This window comes from Mustela erminea, chromosome 8 (assembly GCF_009829155.1).
Source record: "Mustela erminea isolate mMusErm1 chromosome 8, mMusErm1.Pri, whole genome shotgun sequence".
Classification (NCBI taxonomy): Eukaryota; Metazoa; Chordata; class Mammalia; order Carnivora; family Mustelidae; genus Mustela; species Mustela erminea.
The window spans coordinates 12,085,209-12,109,785 of NC_045621.1; the positions used below are offsets into that span (position 1 = coordinate 12,085,209).

General features: G+C 40.8%; 1 protein-coding gene across 3 annotated transcripts; it reads right to left on the minus strand.

The window, feature by feature from the left end:
* Nucleotides 1-1,429: 1,429 nt before the first annotated feature.
* KCTD18 (potassium channel tetramerization domain containing 18) lies at nucleotides 1,430-24,509 on the minus strand. Of its 3 annotated transcripts, none has more exons than XM_032354358.1 (8): nucleotides 24,373-24,509; nucleotides 23,112-23,161; nucleotides 21,717-21,952; nucleotides 20,094-20,305; nucleotides 17,634-17,827; nucleotides 16,461-16,555; nucleotides 10,068-10,170; nucleotides 1,430-3,563 (listed from the first exon to the last, which is right to left on the minus strand). In XM_032354358.1, the coding sequence occupies exons 3-8, from the start codon at nucleotides 21,874-21,876 to the stop codon at nucleotides 3,080-3,082; spliced, it is 1,248 nt and encodes a 415-aa protein (XP_032210249.1). In that variant the 5' UTR covers nucleotides 21,877-21,952; nucleotides 23,112-23,161; nucleotides 24,373-24,509; the 3' UTR covers nucleotides 1,430-3,079. The 3 variants fall into 3 exon arrangements, with proteins under 3 accessions (XP_032210249.1, XP_032210248.1, XP_032210247.1); XM_032354357.1 differs by having other exon boundaries at nucleotides 22,939-23,161; XM_032354356.1 differs by lacking the exon at nucleotides 23,112-23,161.
* Between the last annotated feature and the right edge of the window lie 68 nt (nucleotides 24,510-24,577).

Genomic DNA, 24,577 nt, shown 5'->3' on the forward strand with positions numbered 1-24,577 from the left:
TGGTCATTCCTGACGGTAATTTTGGTCATTAGCAATAATCACCCTACGAAGGAACTTCCACTACCACTTCTTCTGTTCTGACAGGATATACTCTGCAAGGTCGGAAATCAGTTTCCACAGCTCCAGAAGATTGCTCCCAGACACGTTTTTAAAAATAAATATGGGGGAGAGAGAGCTGGGGATTGCTTTAACCATTCAAAAATTTACTGAAGGGGGCATCTGGGTGGCTCAGTCCTTGAGCATCTGCCCTTGGCTCAAGTCATGATCCCCAGGTCCTGGGATGAGCCCCACATCAGGCTCCCTGCTCAGCGGGAAGCCTGCTTCTCCTTCTCTCACTCCCCCTGCTAGTGTTCCCTTTCTTTATTTATTTATCAAATAAATAAATAAAATCTTAAAAAAAAATTGGCGGAAGGACTACCATGTACCAGGTATTGCACACAGAGAGGCAACAAAGTGTAACAGACATGTAATCCAAATACAATATTAATACTTTCCTGCTCAAAAACTTTAAATATTAAACAAGTTCACGTTTTTAGTCTCCTTCCTCCATCTACCATTTCCTTTGGTCAGTGATGTTGTGTTAGTCTGTCGTTATCAGATTATGGGCCTAAAACGTGGGGGTGAGGTTGGGTGTAGGGGTGTCACTATTGTACAGCCTTTAGTTTGTTCCACCTCATTTTTTTCTTGGTCTTGAAGGAACTGGCAAAGGCGACCTTCATTATGTTGTTGTTCTGCGACTAACAAACAAAATGAACACAATCAAATAGAAGATATGAAAATACTTTCTAAAACTGTAGTGTAAGGCAATAGTGAACCAAAAACTTACTATTTACAAATATGAAACATAAATTGTCAGCCTTAGGCTCTCTATGATATAACTAACCAATTTTAATCAGGCCAAACCAGTTTTCAACAAAGATGACCTATAAGGGCATCATAGTCAAATGTCTTTTTTTGAAATGAGCAGTAACTAAATATCCTTTACTCACCACTAAAATTTTCTATTGTGTCCTCTGACCCCAGAACAGCACAAAACTATATTCTCAAAGTAATGACACTGAACCGTTATTTATAAAGCATACTCTCCCATTTCTTACTTTTCATTTTCCAGGAAGAACAATGGGCTATGGTGAGTTATTCCTTTGTATCTGCAGAATCTTGAGAAATGTTTTCATGCAAAAATTCCTAATCCCCAGGGAACCACTTCAACTAATGTTCAAGTTACTTGAGCATTCGGAATTTGACTTTGACTCCTGATACCCAAAAGGGGCCACTTGTTCCTTTCTACCTCAGCGGCACCACGGCCTGGTAGCTATTCCAAAAACTCTGCTTATAACGTTGTGCTAAATCGATTTCCATTAAACTGTTAGCGGCAAAGAAGGGCAGGCTGCTCGCAGAATCACCCAGGAGCACAGGCACACCTCATTTAATTGCACTTTGCTTTATTGTGCTGTATAGGTGGTGCACTTCTTACAGATTGAAGGTTTTGTGGCAACCCTGCACCAAGCAAGTCTACGGGTATAAAATATTCTTATGTGAATCAGCAATTCAAAATGCTCTAGATCCAGCAATACTAGCAAAGTCTGAAATGGAAGTTCCCCGAATTCACTATGATCTTTGATATTCAGAATGCTTGGATTCTTTACAATAGTATTTTTCAAGGTGACTAAATATTTTTTATATTCTATAGGGAAATGTCACTCATGAACCATCAGTTGAATATTTGCTTTTTTCTAGCCAAATAAAACACCTATTTTAAAAGGCTGTTGGTATCTGGCTAGCTATCCAAAATTGGTTTAATTATTTCATATATTATCTAGACAAGAAAGCAATTTTGTAACCAGAAATAGATAAAGCATTAAACAAACCACCTCTCAGACTCCCAAAGGGCTCTAGGGCTTAAAAATAAGCACAGTCATGGAAAATGTTACTTTTTATGGAAAAGTTTTAATTTATTTTGTAAAAAGTAATACTTTGAGTATATTTACTCTACCCTTTCAAAGTAATGCAAGTACAATGATAAGCACAGAGTAAAAAGTACCCTGCTTTATGAACTTATTTTTAATACACTGAAGGCATACTGCTTACTGCAGGTAGAAATGTGGGATCTAATTATAAAACTTAAATGTAAGAGCAGACACATACAACTGAATAGTTGTGAAAAAATAGAAGATTAATCAAAATATTCTGTTTAAAAATATTAAGTTCAAGGTAGGTGGGAATTTTATGCATAAAAACCATATTGTATAATCAGAATGACTCCTCATTGGTCATTCCTGAGAAACAAGTAGTAACTTTAGTTAAAAGTTAATGCTTAACTTCCTTTTCAAAGTACTTTCAGAATTTCACTGTTCAAATTAAAATAAAATATATTTAACAATTTATTCTGAAGACGTGTTACATAGTTCTCATCCAAAGACATCTTATGATGTATAAATAAATCTGCTAGCAAAAAAGGGTAAGAAAAAAAAAAACAATCTAGGAAAAGAAAATAGTTCAATTGAGTCAGAGTCAAAGTGTGACCTTAAATTACTATTTTCCCCCCCTCGTCATTTCTTTTCATGAAGCCTTCTGAGACTGAAAGAAACCCGCAGGGAGCTCACCTGGGTCTGAATTTTCTCTCACATCTCTTGGCTGTGACACAGCACAGGGAAACACTAATGTCCCCCTATTTTACCAGACGGGAATATCTAACCCCATTCGGCCATGGGCAGCAATGAGTAACATTACAAAAGTGCCTAAAATCTATAATTATTCAGCAACAAAGTGCACTTCTGTAGTGATGATTTTACTGTACTGCTCCGTTGCCTTAAGACCAATGAACCATCAAAAAAAAAAAAAAAAAAAAAAAATCAAAAACCTGAAATTCAAACTGTCAGTAGACAACCATTTCCAAGTTGAGACAAGATAGGCCCAACCACTTAGAGTCTCCCTCTTCCATGCCTACTTGACACAATTCATTTTTCCCGTAATGATCCTAAAGAGAAACCCGGGTTTCCAGCCCTCCTGCACCACGAAACAGCGCCACGGCAGAGCCGCGCACGCTCGGACACTCCGGGAGGTGAGCGGGCCGCTTCCGTCAATCAGCCTGGCCCCGCCCATTTTCAGTCCGCGCGTGCGCGCCGGGGGCTTCCGGGACCGGCGCGGGCTTCTCCGCAGGCCTGGCTTCCGCGGCGGCGGACAGGGGCGGCCCGGCGGCGCGCAGTGGAGTCCGCTTCAGTTTGATCACGCGGGGCGGGGTGGCCTTCTGCTCCGAGAGCAGGACCTTGGCGGGAGGCGGGTGCGCGGCTCCGTTCTCCGCGCTCCCGGCCCCACGAGGAGCCTGGGGCTGCCCCGGCAGCGCAGCGCCCGCCCGGGACGGGGACGGAGCGTTGGGCGGCGCCGAGCGCGGCGCTGCCTTCCCGCCTGCAGACTGGGGGGCGGCGGCCGGGGACACCCGCACGGACGCCGAGTTCTTGACTTTAATTTGGGTGCTGGTGGAAGGGCCCAGGAATCTGACCGGCTTGGGACCAGCCTTACAGTTCACACCTTCGTCTTCCTCGTCACTGCACGCCGTCAGCCGCCTGTGAACACAGAAGCATGTCCTGGTCAGCGTCTACAGGGCTGGGTGACCCGGGGACGCGTCCGAAGTGCTGTCTTCAGGGCCAAAATCGTTTTCCTCAAGAATTGGAGTCAAGAGGTTCGGAGGCATCAGCCTGCCTCATCTCCTCTCCCTCCAAGGTCAACACATAAACCACCAAGCTTACATGAGATTGTTTCTACTTGAAAACACGCTCTTTAAAATCACCATAATGTTAATAAGGACAACTTGAAATTTACTATGTTACACTAAAATTACATCACTGGGTTCCTAAGAATCCTCAAGCGGTCCGGAGGATTACCAGGATGATCCCAAGTTGTTCTGTTTCCCCAGAACAACAGTTTTTTAAGAGAGTTACTGAGGAAATTGACTTTCACAGTCCAATAAACTTGAGAAATGCTACTGCATATTTTACTCTCCTCTTGAAACTTTACACTCTAATTTAACAAAGTTCCTGAGGTCTAAAGGCAACTGTTTAACTTTAAGTTAACTGTACAACTTTGTTGTATCCGTATTTCCCAGTAATTCTGTAATGCAACATTTGGCATCCAGTAAAATTAGCATTTTTTGAAATGCATTTGGGGAGCTGCTAGAATGGTCAAAGCCTCAGTACACTTGGATGCTTTTTGAATTTGAGAGGTACTGGACAAACCTTCAGAGATACCTGAATTGAGTCTGCCATTCATTATAAAAAGTCTGAAGGCAGAGCAGTGTTTTATTTAATTTTTTAAAAATTCTATTTATTTAAACAAAAAAAACCCACCCTAGTTTACCCATTTCTTTCCTCCCCCAGCCCTTGCCTTTGGCAACCACTAACGATTAGTTCTTTGTATCCATCAGCTTAGAATTGGTGCCGGGAGGGTCCACATATTAGATCACACAGTATTTGTCTTTGACTTATTTCACTTACTGCCCTCAAGGTCCATCCATGTTGTCACAAATGGCAAGATTTCATTGACATTTGGGTTTTTCCATGTTGTAAACAAAATTGCAATGAACATAGAGATGCATGTATCTTTTCAAGTTACTCTTTGCATTTTCTTCGGATAAATACCCAGAAGTGAAATTGCTGGATCATATGGTAGTTCTACCTTTAATTTTTTGAAGAACCTCCATACTATTTCCCATAGTGGCTGCACCAGTTTACATTCCCACCAACAGTGCACAAGGGGTCCCTTCTCTCCACATCCTTGCCAACATTTGTTATCGCCTTCTTTTGGGTAATAGCCATCCTAACAGATCTGAGGTGGTATCTCACTGTGGTTTTGATTTGCATTTCCCTGATGATTACTGATGTTGAGGATCTTTTCATGTACCTCTCAGCAATCTGTATGTCTCCTTTGGAAAAATATCTATTCAGATTTTCTGCTCATTTTTTATTTTTTTATTTTTATTTTTATTTTTTTTGCTATTGAGTTGTATGAGTTCCTTATAGATCTATGATTTGCAAATATTTCTCCCATTCAGCAGAGAGTCTTTTGATTTTGATAGTTTCCTTTGCTGTGCAGAAGTTTTTTAGTTTGATATAGTCCCACTTGTTTACTTTTACCTTTGTTATTTTTGCTTTTGGTGTCAGATACAAAAAAAAAATCATTCCCCAGGTCTATGTCAAGTTACTTACTACCTCTGTTTTTCTTCTAGGAGTTTAATGACTTCATATCTTATGTTCAAGTCTTTAATCTATTTGAGTTAATTTTTGTGTATGGTGCAAGATAGTGATTCAGTTTCATTCTTTTGCATGTGGATGTCCAATGTTCCCAACACCATGTACTAAAGAGACTGTTCTTTATAGGTATCTTTATTTCTGGGCTTTCTATTCTGTTCCTCTGATCTATGTGTCTGGTTTTATGCCAATACCATACTGTTTTAATTAGTATAGTTCTGTAATATACAGTAGTCTGCCCTTTCTGCAGTTTCTGCAGTTTAAATTACCCACAGTCAACCACGGTACGAAAGCAGATGATCCTTCTTCTGACTACAATCAGAATGTCAGTATTAGCCTAACACCATGTCACAATGTCATTCATACTATGACTTCTCGCCTAACGCTATGTCTGTGTCCCTCACACCATCTCATCAATACGCATTTTATCATCTCACATCATCACCAGAAAGGTGATGTACAGTAAGATATTTAAAGAGACCCCATTCAGATAACATTTATTACAGTATATTGTTATAACTGTTCTATTTTTTAGCTATTATTATTAATCCTGTGCCTAATTTATAAACTAAACTTTATCACAGGTATGTACATATAGGAAAAAACATAGTACATACACACAGTTCAGTACTACCCGTGGTTTCAGGCATCTACTGGGGGTCTTGGATAGTATCCCCTGTGGAAAAGGGGGGGAGGGGAGGACTATGTTAATTTGAAATCAGGGACCATGAGGTTCCCAGCTTTGTCAAATCTTCTTTCTCAGGATTGCTTTGGCTATTCGGTATGTTTTGTGGTTCCATACAAATCTGAGGACTGTTTGTTCTATTTCCATAAAAAAAAAAATGCCATTGGAATTTTGATAGGGATTGCACTGAATCTGTAGATTGCTTTGGGAAATATGGGCATTTTTACGGTATTCTTCCAATCCATGAGAACAGAATATCTTTCCGTTTATGTTTTCTTCAGTTTCTTTCATTTCTTTAATATCTTATAGTTTTCAATAAACAGGTCTTTCACCTCCTTGGTTAAATTTATTTCTAGATATTTTATTCTTTTTGGTGCAATTGCAAATGGGATTTTTTTCTTAATGCATCTTTCTGATAATTCATCATTAGTGTATAGAAATAAAGGTTTTTGTGTATTAATTTTGTAACCTGCAAATTTACTGAATTTGTTTGTTTTCTCTAATTGTACTGATGGTTTTAACGTTTTCTATGTATAATATGCCAACTCCAAATAGTGCCAGTTTTACTTCTTCCTTTCTAATTTGGATGCTCTTTATTTCTCTTTCTTGCCTAGATGCTCTGGCTAGGACTTCCAGTACCATGTTGAATAGAAGTGGCCAGAGTGGGCATCCTTGTCTTATTCCTGACCTTAAAGGAAAAGCTCTCAGCCTTTCACCATTGATTATGTTGCTCGCTGTGGCCTTGTCATATACGGCCTTTATTATGTTGATGTACAGTCCCTCTATTCCCACTTTGTTGTTTTTATCATAAACTGTTGTTGAATTTTGTCAAGTGCTTTTTCTGTATCTATTGAGATGATCACGTGATTTTTGATATGATATCAAAACCTAATGAGACATTTGTTTCAGTTCACAATAGTGATGTCGTAAAATCTTGAATTTACCTCCTCCCATGGATACACTGAGTTTACATCTACATACAGAACAATTTCCTCTTAAAAAATAAAATCCTAAAGAATAGCTGAGTGACAACTACACATTATTAGTAGAAGAAAGGAAATAAAGATTAGAGCAGAAGTAAATGAGATAGAGACTATAAAGACAATAGAAAAGATCAATGAAACTAAGAGCTGGTTCTTTAAAAAGATAAACAAAATTGACCAACCTTTAGCTAGACTCACCAAGAAAAAAGAGAAAGGACTCAAATAAATAAAATCAGAAATGAGCAGATGTTACAACTGATACCATGAAGATACAAAGGATCATAAGAACTTCCTATGAATAATTACATACCCCAAAACTGGACAACCTAGAAGAGATAGATAAATTCCTAAGTGATTAAGAGGTACAAGCTTCTAGTTATAAATAAGTCATGGGGATGAAAAGTATAGCCTAAGGGAATACTGTCAATAATATATAATATTGTATGGTGACAGATGGTAAAGAGACTTAGCATGGTGAGCAATGCATAATGCATAGAATTGTTGATTCACTACTTTACACCTGAAACTAATATAACATTGTATGTCAACTATACTACAGTATTTTTTTAAAACGGAAATAAGTAAATAAATAAATTTTTAAAAATTCCTAGAAACATACAACCTACCAAGACTGACTTATGATGAAATTGACAATATGAACAGACCAACTACTAGTAGTAAAGAGATTGAATTAGTAATCAAAAAGCAACCAGGGCACCTGGCTGGCTCAGTCAGTGGAGCATGTGACTCTGATCTTGGGGACATGAGTTCAAGCCCCACATAGGGCCTGGAGCTTATTTAAAAACCAAAACAAAACAAAACAAAAATACTCCCAACAAACAAAAGCCCAGGACCAGATGGTTTCACTGGTAAATTCTACCAAACATTTGAAGATTTAATACCAATCCTTCTCAAACGTTTCCAAATAACAGAAGATGAGGGAACTCTCCCAAATTCTTCTTATGAAGCAAGGAGAACCCTGATACGAAAACCAGACAAGAATGCCACAAGAAAAGAAAACTACAGGCCAATATCCCTGGTGGACATAAATGCAATAATACTCAACAAAATATTAGCAAACCATATTCAACAATACATTAAAAGGATCGTTCACCAAGACAAGCAGGATTTATTCCAGGAACACGAGGATGGTTCAACATCTATAAGCCAATCAATGTGATATACCACATTACCAAAATGTAGGAATAATCAGAGGGAATATTGTCTGAAATGACCTTAAAACTGTGAAACAACCACCGTCGAAACCCTGCCTGCTCCTTCTACTGCTTGCATCAGTTTCATTGCACAAAGATCGTCTCCTGAACAGGAAGTGTAATGGCCATTCCCCTAGCCTTCTCCCTCTTATCAGCACTGATGCATTGTCAGAGGCAAATAAATGAACTTTGATCCTGGAAATTGGATCATAATGGCACGGTGATCTGAACACTGACATGTAGTAGAGAATACAAACATATTCAACCCTAAAACTACTAAACATAACTAAATTTTGTTAAGTGCATCAAGTCATTCTTTGGGACCTCACAGTTGCTTTTAAGTCATCAATATCATTACCTTATCCATGAATCAAAAACCATGCTTAATAAGCCAGAGGTAAGACAAACAGTGGAGAATCTCCATAAAACCACTCCTGCTTGTTTTTTTCTGTCCACAACTTCCACTAGATTCTTGACCACGTTTTCTCAACCTTAGCATTATTGCCATTTATGGCTGAATAAATCTTGGTTGTTGGTGCTGCCCAGTGCATTCTGAGCTGTTTAGCAATGTCCCTGGCCTCACTTACTAGGTCCCAGTAGCATCTCCCACCCCACTGTGTCTCTGAATATTGCCAAATATGCCCTATGGGACAAAAGTGCCTCCCTTTGAGAACCACTGCTCTAGACCCAAACAATATTTGCTAACTGTAAGCCCAAAAAGAAAAATAAACAATAATAAAAAGGAGAGTCTTTAAGAAAAAAGATCGTTTAACAAGAGACAATGAACTACTAAAAACTGAATAAACTTCTCTGCATTTCCGTGGAAGATCCAAAGAGTAAGAAGAAAAAAGAAAACAATCAGAGATCCTACAGGGGCACTGAATCAAATTCTAGAACAGATGACCAAGAAATCAGAACATCTGAAAACCATGAATAATACCCAGTGAAAAATATGATTTTAAATGTATTTAAAGGGGCGCCTGGGTGGCTCAATGGGTTAAGCTGTTGCCTTCGGCTCAGGTCATGATCTCAGGGTCCTGGGATCGAGTCCGACATCGGGCTCTCTGCTCGGCAGCAGGGGGCCTGCTTCCCTTCCTCTCTCTCTCTGCCTGCCTCTCTGCCTACTTGTGATTTCTCTCTGTTAAATAAATAAAATCTTTTTTTTTTTTTCTGTTAAATAAATAAAATCTTTAAAAAACAAAAATAAATAAATAGATAAATAAATAAATAAATGTATTTAAAGTGAAAGGCAGAGATGTGGAGTGAAGTTAATGCTAATAATTTCATAGAATTGTAAGAAATACCATTACATTGGGCGCCTGGGTGGCTCAATGGGTTAAAGCCTCTGCCTTCAGCTCAGGTCATGATCTCAGGGTCCTGGGATCAAGTCCCACATCGGGCTCTCTGCTCAGCAGGGAGCCTGCTTCTTCCTCTCTCTCTCTGCCTGCCTCTGCCTACTAGTGATCTCTCTGTCAAATAAATAAAATCTTTAAAAAAAAAAAAAAAAGAAAGAAATACCATTAAATTAAAATGCTATTTGTGGTAACAGGAAGGAGAAAGGAATTCAGAGTTAGTCAGAAGATTTCAAATATTAAGTCTAATAAATAAGTTTTTGACTACTGCCAATAAAGCCTAGGATTTCACTTTTATAGCGAAAAATACCACAGCATTCTCACTGTATCCACCAGTATTCTTAAAAGCACACTCTCCCAAAAAGGGCATACTGTAAGTCAGTGTTAGAGAATTATTTCCAATGTTTAGATCGTTTTGATAATTTTGAATTTATCATGATTTATATTTTGATGGTAAGGCAAAGCACTTAGCTCGGTGATTATTAAGTTTGGTAAAGTCAAGAACCATTATTCGTTTCCCCAGTAGAAGCAGTAAAAATACAGGTTCAAATTCATAAAGTGAAAAACAGTATCAAGAGAGCACAGATAACCTCTTTCGAATGGGGGCCATGTGACGGAGGCTTCCAAGCAAGGGCCGCTCTTCCAGAGTCCAACATTCTATGAGCTCATGAGGCACCCGCCAGTAGCTAACACCTGGAAAATAAAAAGGCATAATTAAGAGAGTCATTGTCCCCTGCAAAAGGTTCAGCAGCACGGTTTTGTGTAAGACTAGGCAGAAAGAGTTTGAAATTCAGGTCTCTCATCTGAAGAAGGTAGGTGTACAGCAGAAGTGTCCCCGAGAAGAGCCAAGGCAACAGCACCCCAGCTCAGGTCTAGGGATGGCCGGCCACCAGCCCCAGCTCTGCCAGTGATGTTCCGCAGGTGGTCATACGGGTCCTGCACAGGAGGGTATGCACTGTTAAAGGCGCGGGCTCTGGAGCCAAGACCACCTTGGTCTCAATGCCACGTCTGTCACTCACTGACCATGCGACCTTGGGAAAGTTACTTAACTTTTCTGTGCCTAAATTTTCTCATCTGTGAAATGACAACAATGGTACACACTTCATAGTTTGGTTGTGATGATTAAATGAGTAAATAAATGCAAAATGCTTAGTATATGTACTGGCACCTGAACACTTAAGGGACATTAGGTGCCTTTATTTTATAAATCATAGCAGTGAAGTCACGTAAAGATTGGACAGTGAGGGTTCTAACTGCCGCCGTATCTACCTCATTGGGTTGCAGTAATCATCAAATCAGGTATATTTTGTGAACCACTCTATAAGAGGCAACCACTATAAAAATATGAGCTATCACTACCTTACAAGCAGCTTTTCAAACAAGAATAATCAGAGTTAATGTGTTGGGTCAAGACTGTGGTCAAATTTTAATTTTTCAATCTGGTTAGGTTTCTGAATGCAAGTTGGAAATGTATTTTTATGAACCTCAAAAACATTATGCTGAGTGAAAAAAGACAAACACAAAAGGTCACATAGTGTACGATCTCAATTACAGGAAATATCCAGAATAACCAAATGCACTGACACAGAAAACAGACCGGTGGCGGCCAGAGGCTAAAGACAGAAGAGAATGGGGAGGAACTGCTTACAGGTACTGCCTTTCCTTTTGGGGTGATGAAAATGATTTGCAACTAGATGGAGATGGTGGTCATACAACATTGTTGACATAGTAAATGCCATTGAAGTATATGCTTTGATTTTATGTTATGTAAATTTCACCTCAATTTTTAAAAAAGAATCACAAAAAAATATATAAAGATGCATTTTAAAAAGACTTTAAAAATGACATTAGATAAAAAGTGATTGACTTTTCTTTTTTAAAGTAATTTTGAAGTCCCAGGAATGGATATGGTGTCCTATTTTTTTGTTTGTTTTTTCAAAGATTTGTTTATGAGAGCAAGAGAGGGAGAGCATGAGCAGGAGGGGCAGAGAGAGGGGCAGAAAGAGAATCGCAAGCAGATTCCACACGAAGTACGGAGCCCAGTGTGGGGCTCGATCCCATGACCCCTCCCTGAGCCCAAACTGACAGTCCGAGGCTCAACTGACTGTGCCACCCAGGCACCCTTGGTGTCTTGTTTTTTTAATCATTAAAGATTTAGTAATACATATTAACCAACTTAGCAAGTTGGGCATATAAGTTATTATATATAATAGATATATCCAGTATTCACAGAAGCCTATGGACCTCACTTTAAGACAGTAATTTTCTGGAACTGCTTCATCATGCTCCCAAACCTACTTACGCTACAAAAATATTCCCAAATGTCATCCATTAAGACTTTTTTAAAGTCGGGTTTATTGAGATATAATTTATATAAAAATAAAATTCACCCTTTTAAAATACTTGGTTCAATGAGTTTTGACAAATGTATAGTTTTGTTTTGTTTTGTTTTTTTTGGTTTGTTTGTTTGTTTGTTTGTTTTTTTAAAGGTTTTATTTATTTATTTGACACAGATCACAAGTAGGCAGAGAGGCAGGCAGAGAGAGAGGAGGAAGCAGGCTCCCTGCTGAGCAGAGAGCCCGATGCGGGACTCGATCCCAGGACCCTGGGATCATGACCTGAGCTGAAGGCAGAGGCTTTAACCCGCTGAGCCACCCAGGCGCCCTGGTTTGTTTGTTTTTAAAGATTTTATTTATTTATTTGACAGAGAGAGATCACAAGTAGGCAGAGAGGCAGGCGGTGGGTGGGGGAGAAGCAGGCTCCCCACCGAGCAGAGAGCAGATACGGGGCTAGATCCTACGACCCTGAGATCAGGAACTGAGCCAAAGGCAGTGGCTTAACCCACTGAGTCACCCAGGCGCCCCGACAAATGTATAGTCTTGGAAACAAAGCTACAGTGAAGACATAATACATTCCTGTTACCCCCAAAATCTCCCTTGTACCCCTCTGCAACCAGTGCCTCCTCCCATTCCCTAATGTCACCTCTTCAGGGGTGGCACAAAAATGGCTAGCTTCTTTAGCATGATGCTTTCAAGATTCATCCATGTTGCTATACACATTAATGATCATTTCTTTTTATTGCTTATATTCCATTATATGGATATACCACAATGTAAAAAATTTTATTTTTTTTCCTCCCTATAGAGTAATTCACTTCCTTTGTACAGAATTTGGGTTATATAGAAAAGTATATATTAAAAAAAAATCAAGATCACTTCTAATCCTGAAACTAGAAAACATGGTTCATGACACTTTGATGAATCTGATTCCAGTCTTTTTCTTATTCACATGATAGGCACATAATTGAGCATACTTTATATTTAATTTTGTTTCCTGCTTTTGATCATTCCATGATAGCTTATTTTATCATGGGCATTCACCTATGTAAAAACTTATTCAAAATAGGGGCGCCTGGGTGGCTCAGTCGGTTAAGCATCTGCCTTTGGCTCAGGTCATGATCCCAGGGTACTGGGATTGAGCCCCGCGTCGGGCTTTCTGCTCAGTGGGGAGCTAGCTTCTCCCTCTCCCTCTGCCTGCTGCTTTGCCTGCTTGTATGCTCTGTCAAATAAACAAATAAAATCTTAAAAAAAAAAAAGAAAAAGCTAATGGTTTTTTTTTTAATTATTCAAAATAATTTTAATAGCTATAGCTCAACTATATCCCACAGATGTACCAATATGTATTTAATCCTCTATTATAGATATTTATATTGTTTTTATTTTTTCTGTTATGAATAATGCTTCATTGAACACTCTGTTCATAAGCCTTTGTCTGCATTTGTATATGACCTTAGGGTAGATACCTAAAAGTAGAATTATTGAGTCAAAGAATATGAAAAATTTTGATGTTATTGATATATAATGATAAATTATTTCCCAATAAAGTGATATTAATTTTTACTCCTGCCAAGAATTCACAGATCTCTAATTTGGTATAAAAAAATAAGTCTCATTTAATATGTATGTCATGGATAAATAACAAGTGTGAACCTCTTGCCACATGTTTATCTCCTTTCCTGTAAATTTTGTGGTCATGAACTTTGCACATTTATTTACAATAGGGGTTGAACTGACTATCTAATCAATGTAAATAAATCCACTCTATTTTAAGGATATTCTTTGTCCAGTTAGTGTAATATTTTTATCTAAGTTTTTATTAGCCTTTTAATCTTATTTATACATTTCTGCTTTAAAGTTAATATATTAAATATTATGTAATCAAATTTATTCATCTTTGTCTTTATGATTTATTTTCCAATTAAGAAAACAGTTATTTGCTTAAGTTTCATTATAGTTTATTACAGCTTCATTTTTCAACCATAATTCACCTGGGATTATTTTGATGCATGACATGAGGCTAAGGTTGTTTTCTCCCAAGCATATTTCTCAATTACTTATTAAATCATCTATCTTTTTACACCGATATTTAATACTCCTTATCACATAGTATTTTTATTCTTACAACTCCACTGGGGTTCACTTCTGATCTCTCTATCTATTCCTGTACCAGAAACATACGGTTCTTATTACTACAAATCTCTATATAGTATTTTTACTATCACACAGTGATAGACTCGTTGTTCCTCTAATGACTTCTACTCTCCAAAATGTTCCTATTTCATTGTAACTTAATCTGAGAAATACTGATGTCTTTATGATGAATATTATAAAATCTATCTGAATAGACTTCCCATTCGGAAGCATGGTATGTCTCACCATAATCTTTGTCTTTTTTTTTTTTAATAGGTGGATGAACTGATGGATGGATAAACATATTTTGGCAGTTTTCTTCACAAAAGACTCCAAAAAATCATTTTCTTTTCCCACAAAAGCATTTCCTGATAGGTCAGTTCTAGTTATTTTGTTTATTGCCGTTGTGAGTGGGATTTTTCTGCTGTGATTTCTAACTAATCTATCACCAATAAGCTGGTCTCTGTTTACTTATATAGTTTGGTCTACTAAACTCATCATGGTAAACAGCAAGTAAAATACCTTTAGTTGATTCCTTTGGGTTTTCTTAAAGGACATACTGTTCCCAAATATTAAGTGTCTTCTTCCTTCCAATAATTCTTTATCCTACTTCTGCATCCTGATGGTTTTCCACAGGCCTTCTAGAACGGTGTTAAATACCAATGATACCTCATTGCATGCTTTCAAAAAAGTTAAAAATCAGTCTTGCACTCTGTAAGTCAGTGATATCAGTTCTCCACTTCAGCTTCCTGAGTCAGTGGAGAGAGAAGCCCAGCCAGGGCCCTCCGGAAGGCTCCCAGGCCGCTGGCCAGTCCGGAGCCACAACAGGAGACACACAGAACACAGAGTGGGTGGGGACGGGGGTGGGGGGGGGGGCGTTGTTCCTCAACTTAAGCCTAAGTGTCTCAAAGTCAATTGAATCCAAAATAAAAAGCTTAAAGAGAATAGCACTTTTTTTCCTATCTGCTTGAGGGGTATGATTTAGGAAAAATAAATAAAGGGGGGAAAGTGAGGGGGACAAAGTCGAGGAAAGGAAGGAGGGTTGGTACTAGCAACCCACCCAGAAGGAGAGCAGGGGGGGAGAGTTTTTAAAAGCCTCCTCCTCCTTTCCTTTTAGTCCATCTTATGTGACTTGCAATGTCTGTCTCTACCAGCTTTTAAGATCATTTGAGGACCAAGATGTGTTTTATTTATCTGTGGACCCAACTTTAGGGCTTCTTACAGGGTTTGCACCTAAGAGACATTCAATACATACTTGTTAATTAAGAAAAAAGCTTAGACATAGAACAGTTAATGCTCTGTGATCCTTACAAGTGGCGGGGCCTCCCTGAGACTCAGTTTTCTCATCAGTACAATGGTAAACAGCATCCAGAATTGTTTTAAGACTAAGAGGTACTGAATGTAAACCACTTATCACACCAGATACTAAACAGCATTATTATTATTATCAAATGATATGAACGATTGGTAAAAATGGTCAAATTTCAAAGTGTGTATTTAAAGATGTTTGTTTCTTAAGTGTTCTTCAGATATCTTCTATGGTATTATTTTCATTTTCTCTTTTTTTAACTTTTCCTTTTTTTTTTTTTTCTTTTTAAGATTTTACTTTTAAGTAATCTCTACACCCAACATGGGGCTGGAACTCACAAGCCCAAGATCAGGAGTTGCACACTCCACTGACTGAGCCAGCCAGGCGACCCTCCTTTTTTCTTTTGATTGTATATTGCATGCTTAATTTAAACGTACACTTCCTGGGAACAAAGCTAGATGCACAGTAGGTGCTAAATAAACTGTTGTTTAATTGAACTAAATAAGCATAACTAACAGATGCTGAAATTATAAACTATTTTTTAGGTTACTGGATTATAAACAATTAGTAATATCTAGCTATTCGGGAATCTAAAGTTTTTTTGTTTTTTTGTTTTTTTTAAGATTTACTTATTTTAGGGCGCCTGGGTGGCTCAGTGGGTTAAGCCTCTGCCTTCAGCTCAGGTCATGACCTCAGGGTCCTGGGATCAAGTCCCACATCGGGCTCTCTGCTCAGCAGGGAGCCTGCTTCCTCCCCTCTCTCTCTCTGCCTGACTCGTTGCCTACTTGTGATCTCTCTCTCTCTCTCTGTCAAATAAATAAATAAATAAATTCTTAAAAAAAAAAAAAAAAAGATTTGCTTATTTTAGAGAGAGAGAGAGCAGGGGGAAGGGCAAAGGGAAAGAGAGAGAGTGTCCCAAGCTGACTCTGTGCTAAACATGGAGCCCAACTAGAGGCTCCATCTCATGACCCTGAGATTGGGACCTGAGCTGAAACCAAGAGTCAGATGCTTAAGCACCCGAGCCACCGAGGCACCCCAAGAGATCTCAAGATTTTTAAGTAAACTCCCTCAATCAATGATACTACGCAGCGACAAATACATAAAGATATACTTGACCTACACAAAGAAACACTTTCTCAAAAAGAGAAATGCAGCATTTGAGCTTACTTTGTTTTTTGCCATGAAATAAAAGAATTGTACTATACCTTTTCCTTCCCAGGCATCGAAGGCATCCATCATTTTCTTCAGTTCAGCTACTGAATAATAACTCCAAATGTACTGAACATTATTTCCCGCCTCTCTAGAAATATTGCAAAAGGTGATGAAAACATTCTACCTAAGTATGAATGTGTGAATATATACACACACACACACACACACACACACAACTAGATACTCACCAAGTACTTGTTAATTAAGGGGAAAAATATGTTGGTATTGAATAACATTTCTTCTGTGACCCTCCCTTAAGTATATAGATAATATATTATGTATTATATACTATAGGTATAATATGCTATATTCATGCTAACCCACATTTGATCTTTTACTGTGGTAAAGCACTTGTTAATTCCACAATATAGACTGTGCAGACAAATCAACAAATCTTTAAAAATAAGTTTTCTAAAAAATTACCTAACCCCAGGAAATTTTCAAAGATTCGCCTTTGACTAAAACTTGCATAGCATTATGCCAAGCGCTCACATATCTTATATAAACATCCTGGAAAGAATTCAGAAAGTGATGACATATTTAATCACCTAATAAGCAAGTCATGGGGTCATTCATTAGTCACTAATATATGACCGAATCCAGCCACCCAGAAAATTAAAAAAATAACAACAACAAAAAAAAGGACTGCTAAGTGAACTGACCAATGTTAAGTAAACTTACAGAAAGAATATTAAGAGAATAACCCTTAAGAATTTGACATGTTTGAGTCATAGAATTTTAAGGCTGGGAGGGACCAGGGAAGTCCTTTGTTATTTCTCAGAACAGGTCACCAAGGCACAGGCCAGTCCGGGGTCACTCAGTGGGCCTGCTGACTTCTAAGCAGTGCTTCTGCTCCTGGACTACGTATGGTCCAGGGGGAGAGCGCCAGGCGAGCAGGTGGCTTTGCTTTTCTTTCTTTTCTTTTTTCTAAAGCCTCGGGGGATTGTGATGCCCACTCCCAGTTGCGAGGCAATAGACTAGACCACTGTGCTTGTCCTGTGGCCTACACGCACATCGTGAAGCTGGTCTTGCCAGCCAGGGTTCACGCTGTGCACTGCCCAGTGTCGATCATGTCCTCTAGTCAACCACATACTCCATTCAGTAACACCTCTTACAAGACACCAAGACTTTATTTTGTTCCTTTTCCTATTTAAATTTGGACATACCTTTTAAAAATGCTTTTGCTGTGAATTCTTCCTCCTAGCTGCTTATCAATAGCATCTGTTCCGTCCGTTTTTGTGGAATATACACCGATGATTCTACTCTCACAGCTTGCACCAGAGGTGTTAAGATAGTGGAGAACCCAAACTGTTGGCTTATTGCAAACTAAACCATAGGAATCACAGAAGTCTGTTAGAGCCTGGAGCAAAAAAATATACAAAATTTGAATTTAATTCTGGAGTAAAGTAAAAATGAATGTGCTCTGTTTCATGTAAAGTTGCATTTTAGTTGGTCATACGGGAAAATAAAAACATTATAAATTTCAGCCTAGTCTTTCGGCCTTGAAAAAGCAAACTTGCTTTTGTTGAATTTGAGGTGAGCGTGGGGCAAATCACAAAAGGCACCACCCAAAAACCCAACACCTTTTCCTCTACCGAATCCTTTCCCACAGAGAAATTGTATTTTCCTTCCCCCCCTCCTTTAGCCTCACTACCAACATTATTTTTAATTTGAAAATCTTCGTATGACAAAAGACCTTTTTCTTTTCCCTTTATTCACCCAACTCCCCCATTGACTCGGTCTTCCTTTCACCGTCTACTGACTAAGCCTCATGGTTGCTGCTTATTTTTAACTCCAAGTCCAATCATGAATTAAGCAGATTAACTTATTCTTCTCCACTGAAAGACAGGAATACATGAACCCCATGCAAACTGTAAGAACCCCTTTGGCACTTATCTACCTATTCATTCATTCACTTGAATATTAAGAAGCTGCTCATGTGATGAGTGGCGTCTAAGGTCCTGGACACAGCGTCCCAACCCTCCTTGAATTTATAGCTAAGGTAAAAGACAGACAGTCAGCAAGCCATCAGCGCACGGCATAAGTGCGGCCAGGTGAGCCGATGTCACGTGAGGGGACACAGAGCAGTAGGGCTTCGCCCATTGGAGTGGCAAGAGCTTTCCCAGGGAGAAACAGCATTGCTCCTCTGAGCGCTCTGAGGACTGGCACTTTTGTCTGCGTTGTCTAGTATCCCAAGTGCCTGGAATCCTGCCTGACGCAAAGGAGATGTTTATATTTATGGACTCAAGTGAATGAAAATAAGACCCTCACATGTCTTAGAGTTTCATTCAATATTGCTATCTAACTGTATGTTGTATTTCTTTGTGTCCCACGCAGTCCCTAGAGCAGGGCTCTATACACCTAAGACACAGGAGATAAGTATGTGTTGGCTGACATGGTGAATGTCCTTTTTGCATACAAATCAGAAATAAAAGACTATGGAGTTGAGACTTCAGAAGATGAATGTCAGCCCACCCCAACTTTCCAGTCAGGTGTTTTAGCCCCATTCTGCAGATGTGGCAAACAGCACCCAATAACTTCTAAGTAACTTCAGTAGCAGAACCCATGCAACCATGCACATTCCTGAAGGCGATCCAGAACCAAATCACCTTTCTCTTCATGCCTCACTCCTAATAACCGAACCGTCAGCTTACTCTCCTAAGTCGATGTACAAATTAAACCAGTTGAGATCAGTTTTCACTATTATTAATTATCTAGGAAAAGTATTTTCCTTTTAGATCCCCCAAGGTGTTAAAAGTCAATATAATACTTATCTGTATGACAAAAACAGGTAATGATGCTTTTCAAGTCACGTAAAGATCTTCAAAACGTGATTTAAAGGAGAAGCATCTTTAAAAGAAGATTTACTGATCCCAAAGTAAATTAATCAAAGTGATGTTTTAACTTAGTAACAAACTGCTACATTCACTAAATCAGGTAGATTTTATACAATCTTTTATTCATCATGACCATTCTTTTAAAAAAAGTCATTTCAGTAAATAAAATACCACTATACCGTTATATACTACAGTATTGCTATTAATTTACAAAGAACCTAAAGACCAGAATACTTTTAAAAACCCATCAAAAGATATTAAATATTTTAACTCTCTGCCTACTTGAGATCTCTGTCTGTCAAATAAATAAATAAAATCTTTTAAAAAAAAGATATTAAATCTTCAATGAGAGAGAAAAACTCCAAAAACCCCTGAGTGGCAATAAAATACACTTTCCTAGACCACAGAATTTTGGTCTTAAAGAAATTAATAGGGGCGCCTGGGTGGTTCAGTGGGTTAAAGCCTCTGCCTTCGGCTCAGGTCATGATTCCAGGGTCCTGGGATCGAGCCCCACATCAGGCTCTCTGCTCAGCGAGAAGTCTGCTTCCCTTCCTCTCTCTTTGCCTGCCTCTGCCTACTTGTGATTTCTGTCTGTCAAATAAATAAATAAAATCTTAAAAAAAATTAATAATAATTAAGTGTCTTCAAATGTTATAAAAAGTAAAACTTTCCCATGTTTGGCTTATGTGGCAACACAAGCTATGCAAAATAACACACATCGCTTTGTGTATAAAAATGTAAAAATATATACACATATATATTTTTTAAAACTTAAGAAAATGCCAAGACCTTTTTAAGTTCTATATTTGACCTTAAAGAATATGTCTCCATTTCATTGGCCAAGTGGTCAGACAGGCTGTACGGATAAGGGATGCCAAAGTAATCAGCCTCTTCCTGGAGAGCAACTCGGGTGTGCTCATCTGTGGGAATGTGAACTTCTCCATGAAGATAATCCAAAAGGTATTTAAATAGATGTCCATCACGGTCAATAACACAAGCCCCTAGAAAACATTCAGTTCAAAAATCATTGCATAGATACACATGATCATAGATAAAATTTCAACATGTCTTACTAAAATCAGTCTGAAGACCTCTACAATGAGAAACGTAGTAGCTATGGTTCAAATGGGGTTAGTCAGATTTGGTGATTCTCTGTATTTTCACCAACAGTACAGGAAAATGTATCCCAAGCTCCATTTGGGATTTTGGATGCAATGACCATATTCCTGCTGTGGCCCTCTAAAAGCCATGGAGACCCCAGACTGCTCCTGAGATGTAAACTTACCCTAACCTCAATGCTGCCCAGCCAGGAAGGACGTATGAAGCTCCTCCCTAACGAGGGTGTGCCCTTAACACGTCATGTTTGGCTCTAAGCCAGCTGCTAGGGTCACTGACATATAAACCCAGGGTTCCTGAGGCTATGCTGGCACTATTTTATGACAATTTAGCAAAGTTGATGGAAGGTTACTCAGTAATTCCTTTTCTCCCTTGAGTAGCTTAGAATAGAAGGGATTAAGAAGCTAAAACCTGGAGGGGGGGAAAACCCACAACCCCTGCTTACCATCTTTTCACCTACAATCTTCCTACCCACGTAGCCATCGAGCCCTGGCCACCAGCCACTGGTGTTTCCCATTCATTCAACTGCCCTCCAGCTGACAAATCACTCTCCTAAGACCCAGAGTTACCAACAGTCCCCTGTGCTCAAGACTCCTCACTCCCTGTCTTCTGACACAAAAGCAAGAGTGGGTTCTCTGAGCCCCAGAACACCGAAGAAGGGCAAAATGCCTTACTCGTGTGGCCGAAGTTTCTCAATAACCAGTAGTAGGTTCAGTAAACACCAGAGAACTCCAAGCAGGGAGAGCAGCCCAGATCCCTATCCTTGTGTTTTACAGTCCCTTCTGGAACCCCAGTGTTCAGTCCTCCCCCCACTTGGTGACTGACATTTTCTCGTGTGTACATGTCAGCCCACACAAGGCTACGCAGCTAGAGGTGGCAAGTTTCATGCTAATTCAACACTACCACTGACTGCCCTGTGAACCGGGGGGATGGCTGCTTCTCCAGAGAAATCGGTGTTTTAATCTGCAAAACACAGAGGGACGCCTCAACACCTTCATCCGTGGAGTTACACGGATGGAACAACATTCCAAATACAATCAATTCCCATAATGAGGTCACGGTTGGCTTTTACACGCATTCGTCTTCTTGTCAACTTGTAGTGACAGCATCACAGACTCTGGAAACTCATATTTCATTCCTCCATGTATTTAATGAATCGCCATTCGGCCCTAATGGTCTCAATAATTAGTATACTGGTCGAATACGTTCTATTGTAATTACGAAAACCAAAGGGAATTCAAACTAGACTATTTTAATGAATATTGATGACCATGCTTACAGACTTCAGGTATTTACCGGATTCATCTGTTTTTAGAGGAAAACGACCACTGAACATGGATGCCAGCATCGAGTCTTTAAAGCGGCACAAGGACTCACGTCTGGCTGTGTAAATACAGCCACCCACATTCAGTCGAAGAATATCTAACACCTTTTCTTCTGCCTTGTGACCTTCCATTGCTCCCAGCAACACCTGAATTTTTGCCTTCAAACGCTTTCAGAAACTGCAAAGTAAGGGCGGTCCTGTTCCACCTCTGTGAAAACAAAGAACAACCACTGCTGACACGTCCTACAAGGCACTAAGTAGATAATGAAATAAACACATTTTAATGTGACTCAAATTCCTCAGCTCTGACAGTACTGAAGGGCTTTATATAATATTAAAGAAGTCCGAGATATGCTGGGAAGCTGGAAAACTTTGGCTCAGAGCATTTGCAAATGATAAACTGTCACCAACCAAATCATAGCTATTGAAATGACTGTGAAAAGAATTAAAATAATGCACTGAATGTTACATATAAAGCAAAGGTGAGGTTTGCTTATGTTCTCTGGTACTCACATATTTTTTTAGGCTACAATACGCTACAGTAAGTCTGACGGAGCTGTCTCGACTGCAGAGGGTCAGCATGTAATGTGGGATTAGGCTACGAGGCTCTACCACTTACTAGGGTGGGACAAATACTTATCTAACTCTGCTGTTTCCTCATCTATAAAATGGACCCAGGGATGGTGCCCACCTCAAAGGCCTATCAGAGGAAGGACCGACAGGACATATAAAAAGCTAAGATAAGCTGACAGAACATACAGGACAGTCTCTGGCTCAGAGTGCTTGGTAAGTGATAAATATTATCTATAACGATATAAATTTCATGATAAGGTGAATACTGAGGGATTGAGATTGGCTCTGGAGATTTAAGGAGAGGTAAGAGCAGAAAGTATTAACAATGGTCATTGCAGTTCCCAGGTTAGGTCACTAAGGAACACATGTCATTTATCGACTGAAATCAGGGTTTTATGTATACCAGTAGCCAGACGGGTCCAGAAAGCAACAAATAACACCTCTAAATCACGTGGCTTCTCCAGTCAAAAGCAGCTGAAGCTTTAGGGAAGTTTTAAGGATCTGATTTGCCAATCCTCTCAGAAGATGGATGACCCCAGATGACTGCGGGGTTTCTACGGAACCAGAAACAACACGGTGATGAAAAAGCGTCTCCCGATATAACTGCACATTCCACAGCACCTGTAAAACGGCTGTCTAGAGGCTCAGTCCTGGCAACTCAGGTGTACTGCGAGCATCCTCTCTCAGATGCTCCAGTCCGGCCAGTCTCTAAGGCATCAGCGAAAGGAGACCACTGGTGTCTGACAAAAACACTGGGCGTCAAACATGGTCAGTAGACAGAAACTCTCACGGACCCACGGTCCAGCTTTCCAACGCCACTCATCAGTGTGACTTCTTTCGCTGCCTGGAAGTCAGAGGAGCAACCGGGCCAAGATCCAAGTGGGAGAACCACGTGTGAAGCCTGGGAGGGAACCGGCTCCCGCCGCCCCGGCCACCTGCCCCCTGGAATCCATCTCTTCTTGAGAGCCCCAGGCAAACCACACCCCTTGCATGATCTTCCCGCGCACCCCCCAGTTAGAATTCGTGCGAAGTCCACCAAATATACTTTGTACCTGCCTACACGTTTTATCTCACTTATTTAATCCCTAACTTGGGGGGAGGGGGGCATAAACCCTAGGAAGGCAGACTCTACAGCACTCTTAATAATTCCCATTTACTCAATGCGTAGGGGTTTCAGTTACTGCAGGAGCCACGTGGCAGACATTATCTAATTCACACAAGCCCCACTGGGTCGGAATTACTGTCCCTACGGACAGAGGAGGACCCCGGAGAAAGACCTAGAGGGAGGTGAGCAGGGTCCACACTAGGGCTCCGCCGCGGCTAAGTGGTGGGGTCGGCCCCAATCCGGACCAGCAGGACCAGCTGCACCCCACACTGCCGACTTCAGCATCGGCTCGTCCGCAAGGCCCCCGACCCGGGCACTCCACTCTCTCGGCATCTGTCCATCTGCAGGCTTCCGCTGTGACAGGAGGACCACGCAGCACCCTGAGCGCGAGGATGTAAGAGCCGCCCCTGCCTCAGTCCGGTTCTCCCACGGCAGAGAACCACCCGTCACCATTTCGGGGCCAGTCACCGGCCCCGTCCTCAAATGCACCCGCTTAAACACTGGCTGTGTCGGAAGTGCCCTGCCCTCCGTGGAACTGCCCCCAAAGTGCGGCTGGCGGACCCCCTGCCTCAAAACAATCAGAGACGCCTGCTGTCATTCAGATTCCCGGGCCACAGCACAGAGTCGGGTTCAGAAAGTCTGAGGTGGGGGTCGGTGGGCCGCCCGCGGACCCCACTTTGAGAAACGCTGCTCGGGGGCTTCGCACTCCTCCCACGATGCGGGACGAGAAGGGGAGGGGCTGGGACACCAGAAAACCCCGCCAGGGTCTCCCCGCTGCCCGGGGGGGCCCGAATCGGCCCGAAGCCCGAGCCTGCTGCCCGGGTCGCCCGTGATATCGGCGCGATCCGGGCCCTTCCTCGGGGCGTCCCGCTGCCTCCCGGGCCCGCGGCCCACCCGGCGCCCAGGTCCTCTGCACGGGCGGGGCCGGGTAGGCGGCCTCCTCGACTGACCTGCGGCCCGCCCGGCCCTCGGCACGGACGCCGGACGCCGCGGGGCCCGACGCGGAAGTGAGGGCCTCCTCGGCGGCTCGGCAACTCGTGGAGCAGCGCGGCCCCAGCGGCGCCCCCGTGTGGCCCCCCCCGGCGGCGACTACACCCGGAAAGAGGGCGGCCCCGCCCCAGACACGCCCCGCCCCGCCCCTGGACTGGCACCGCC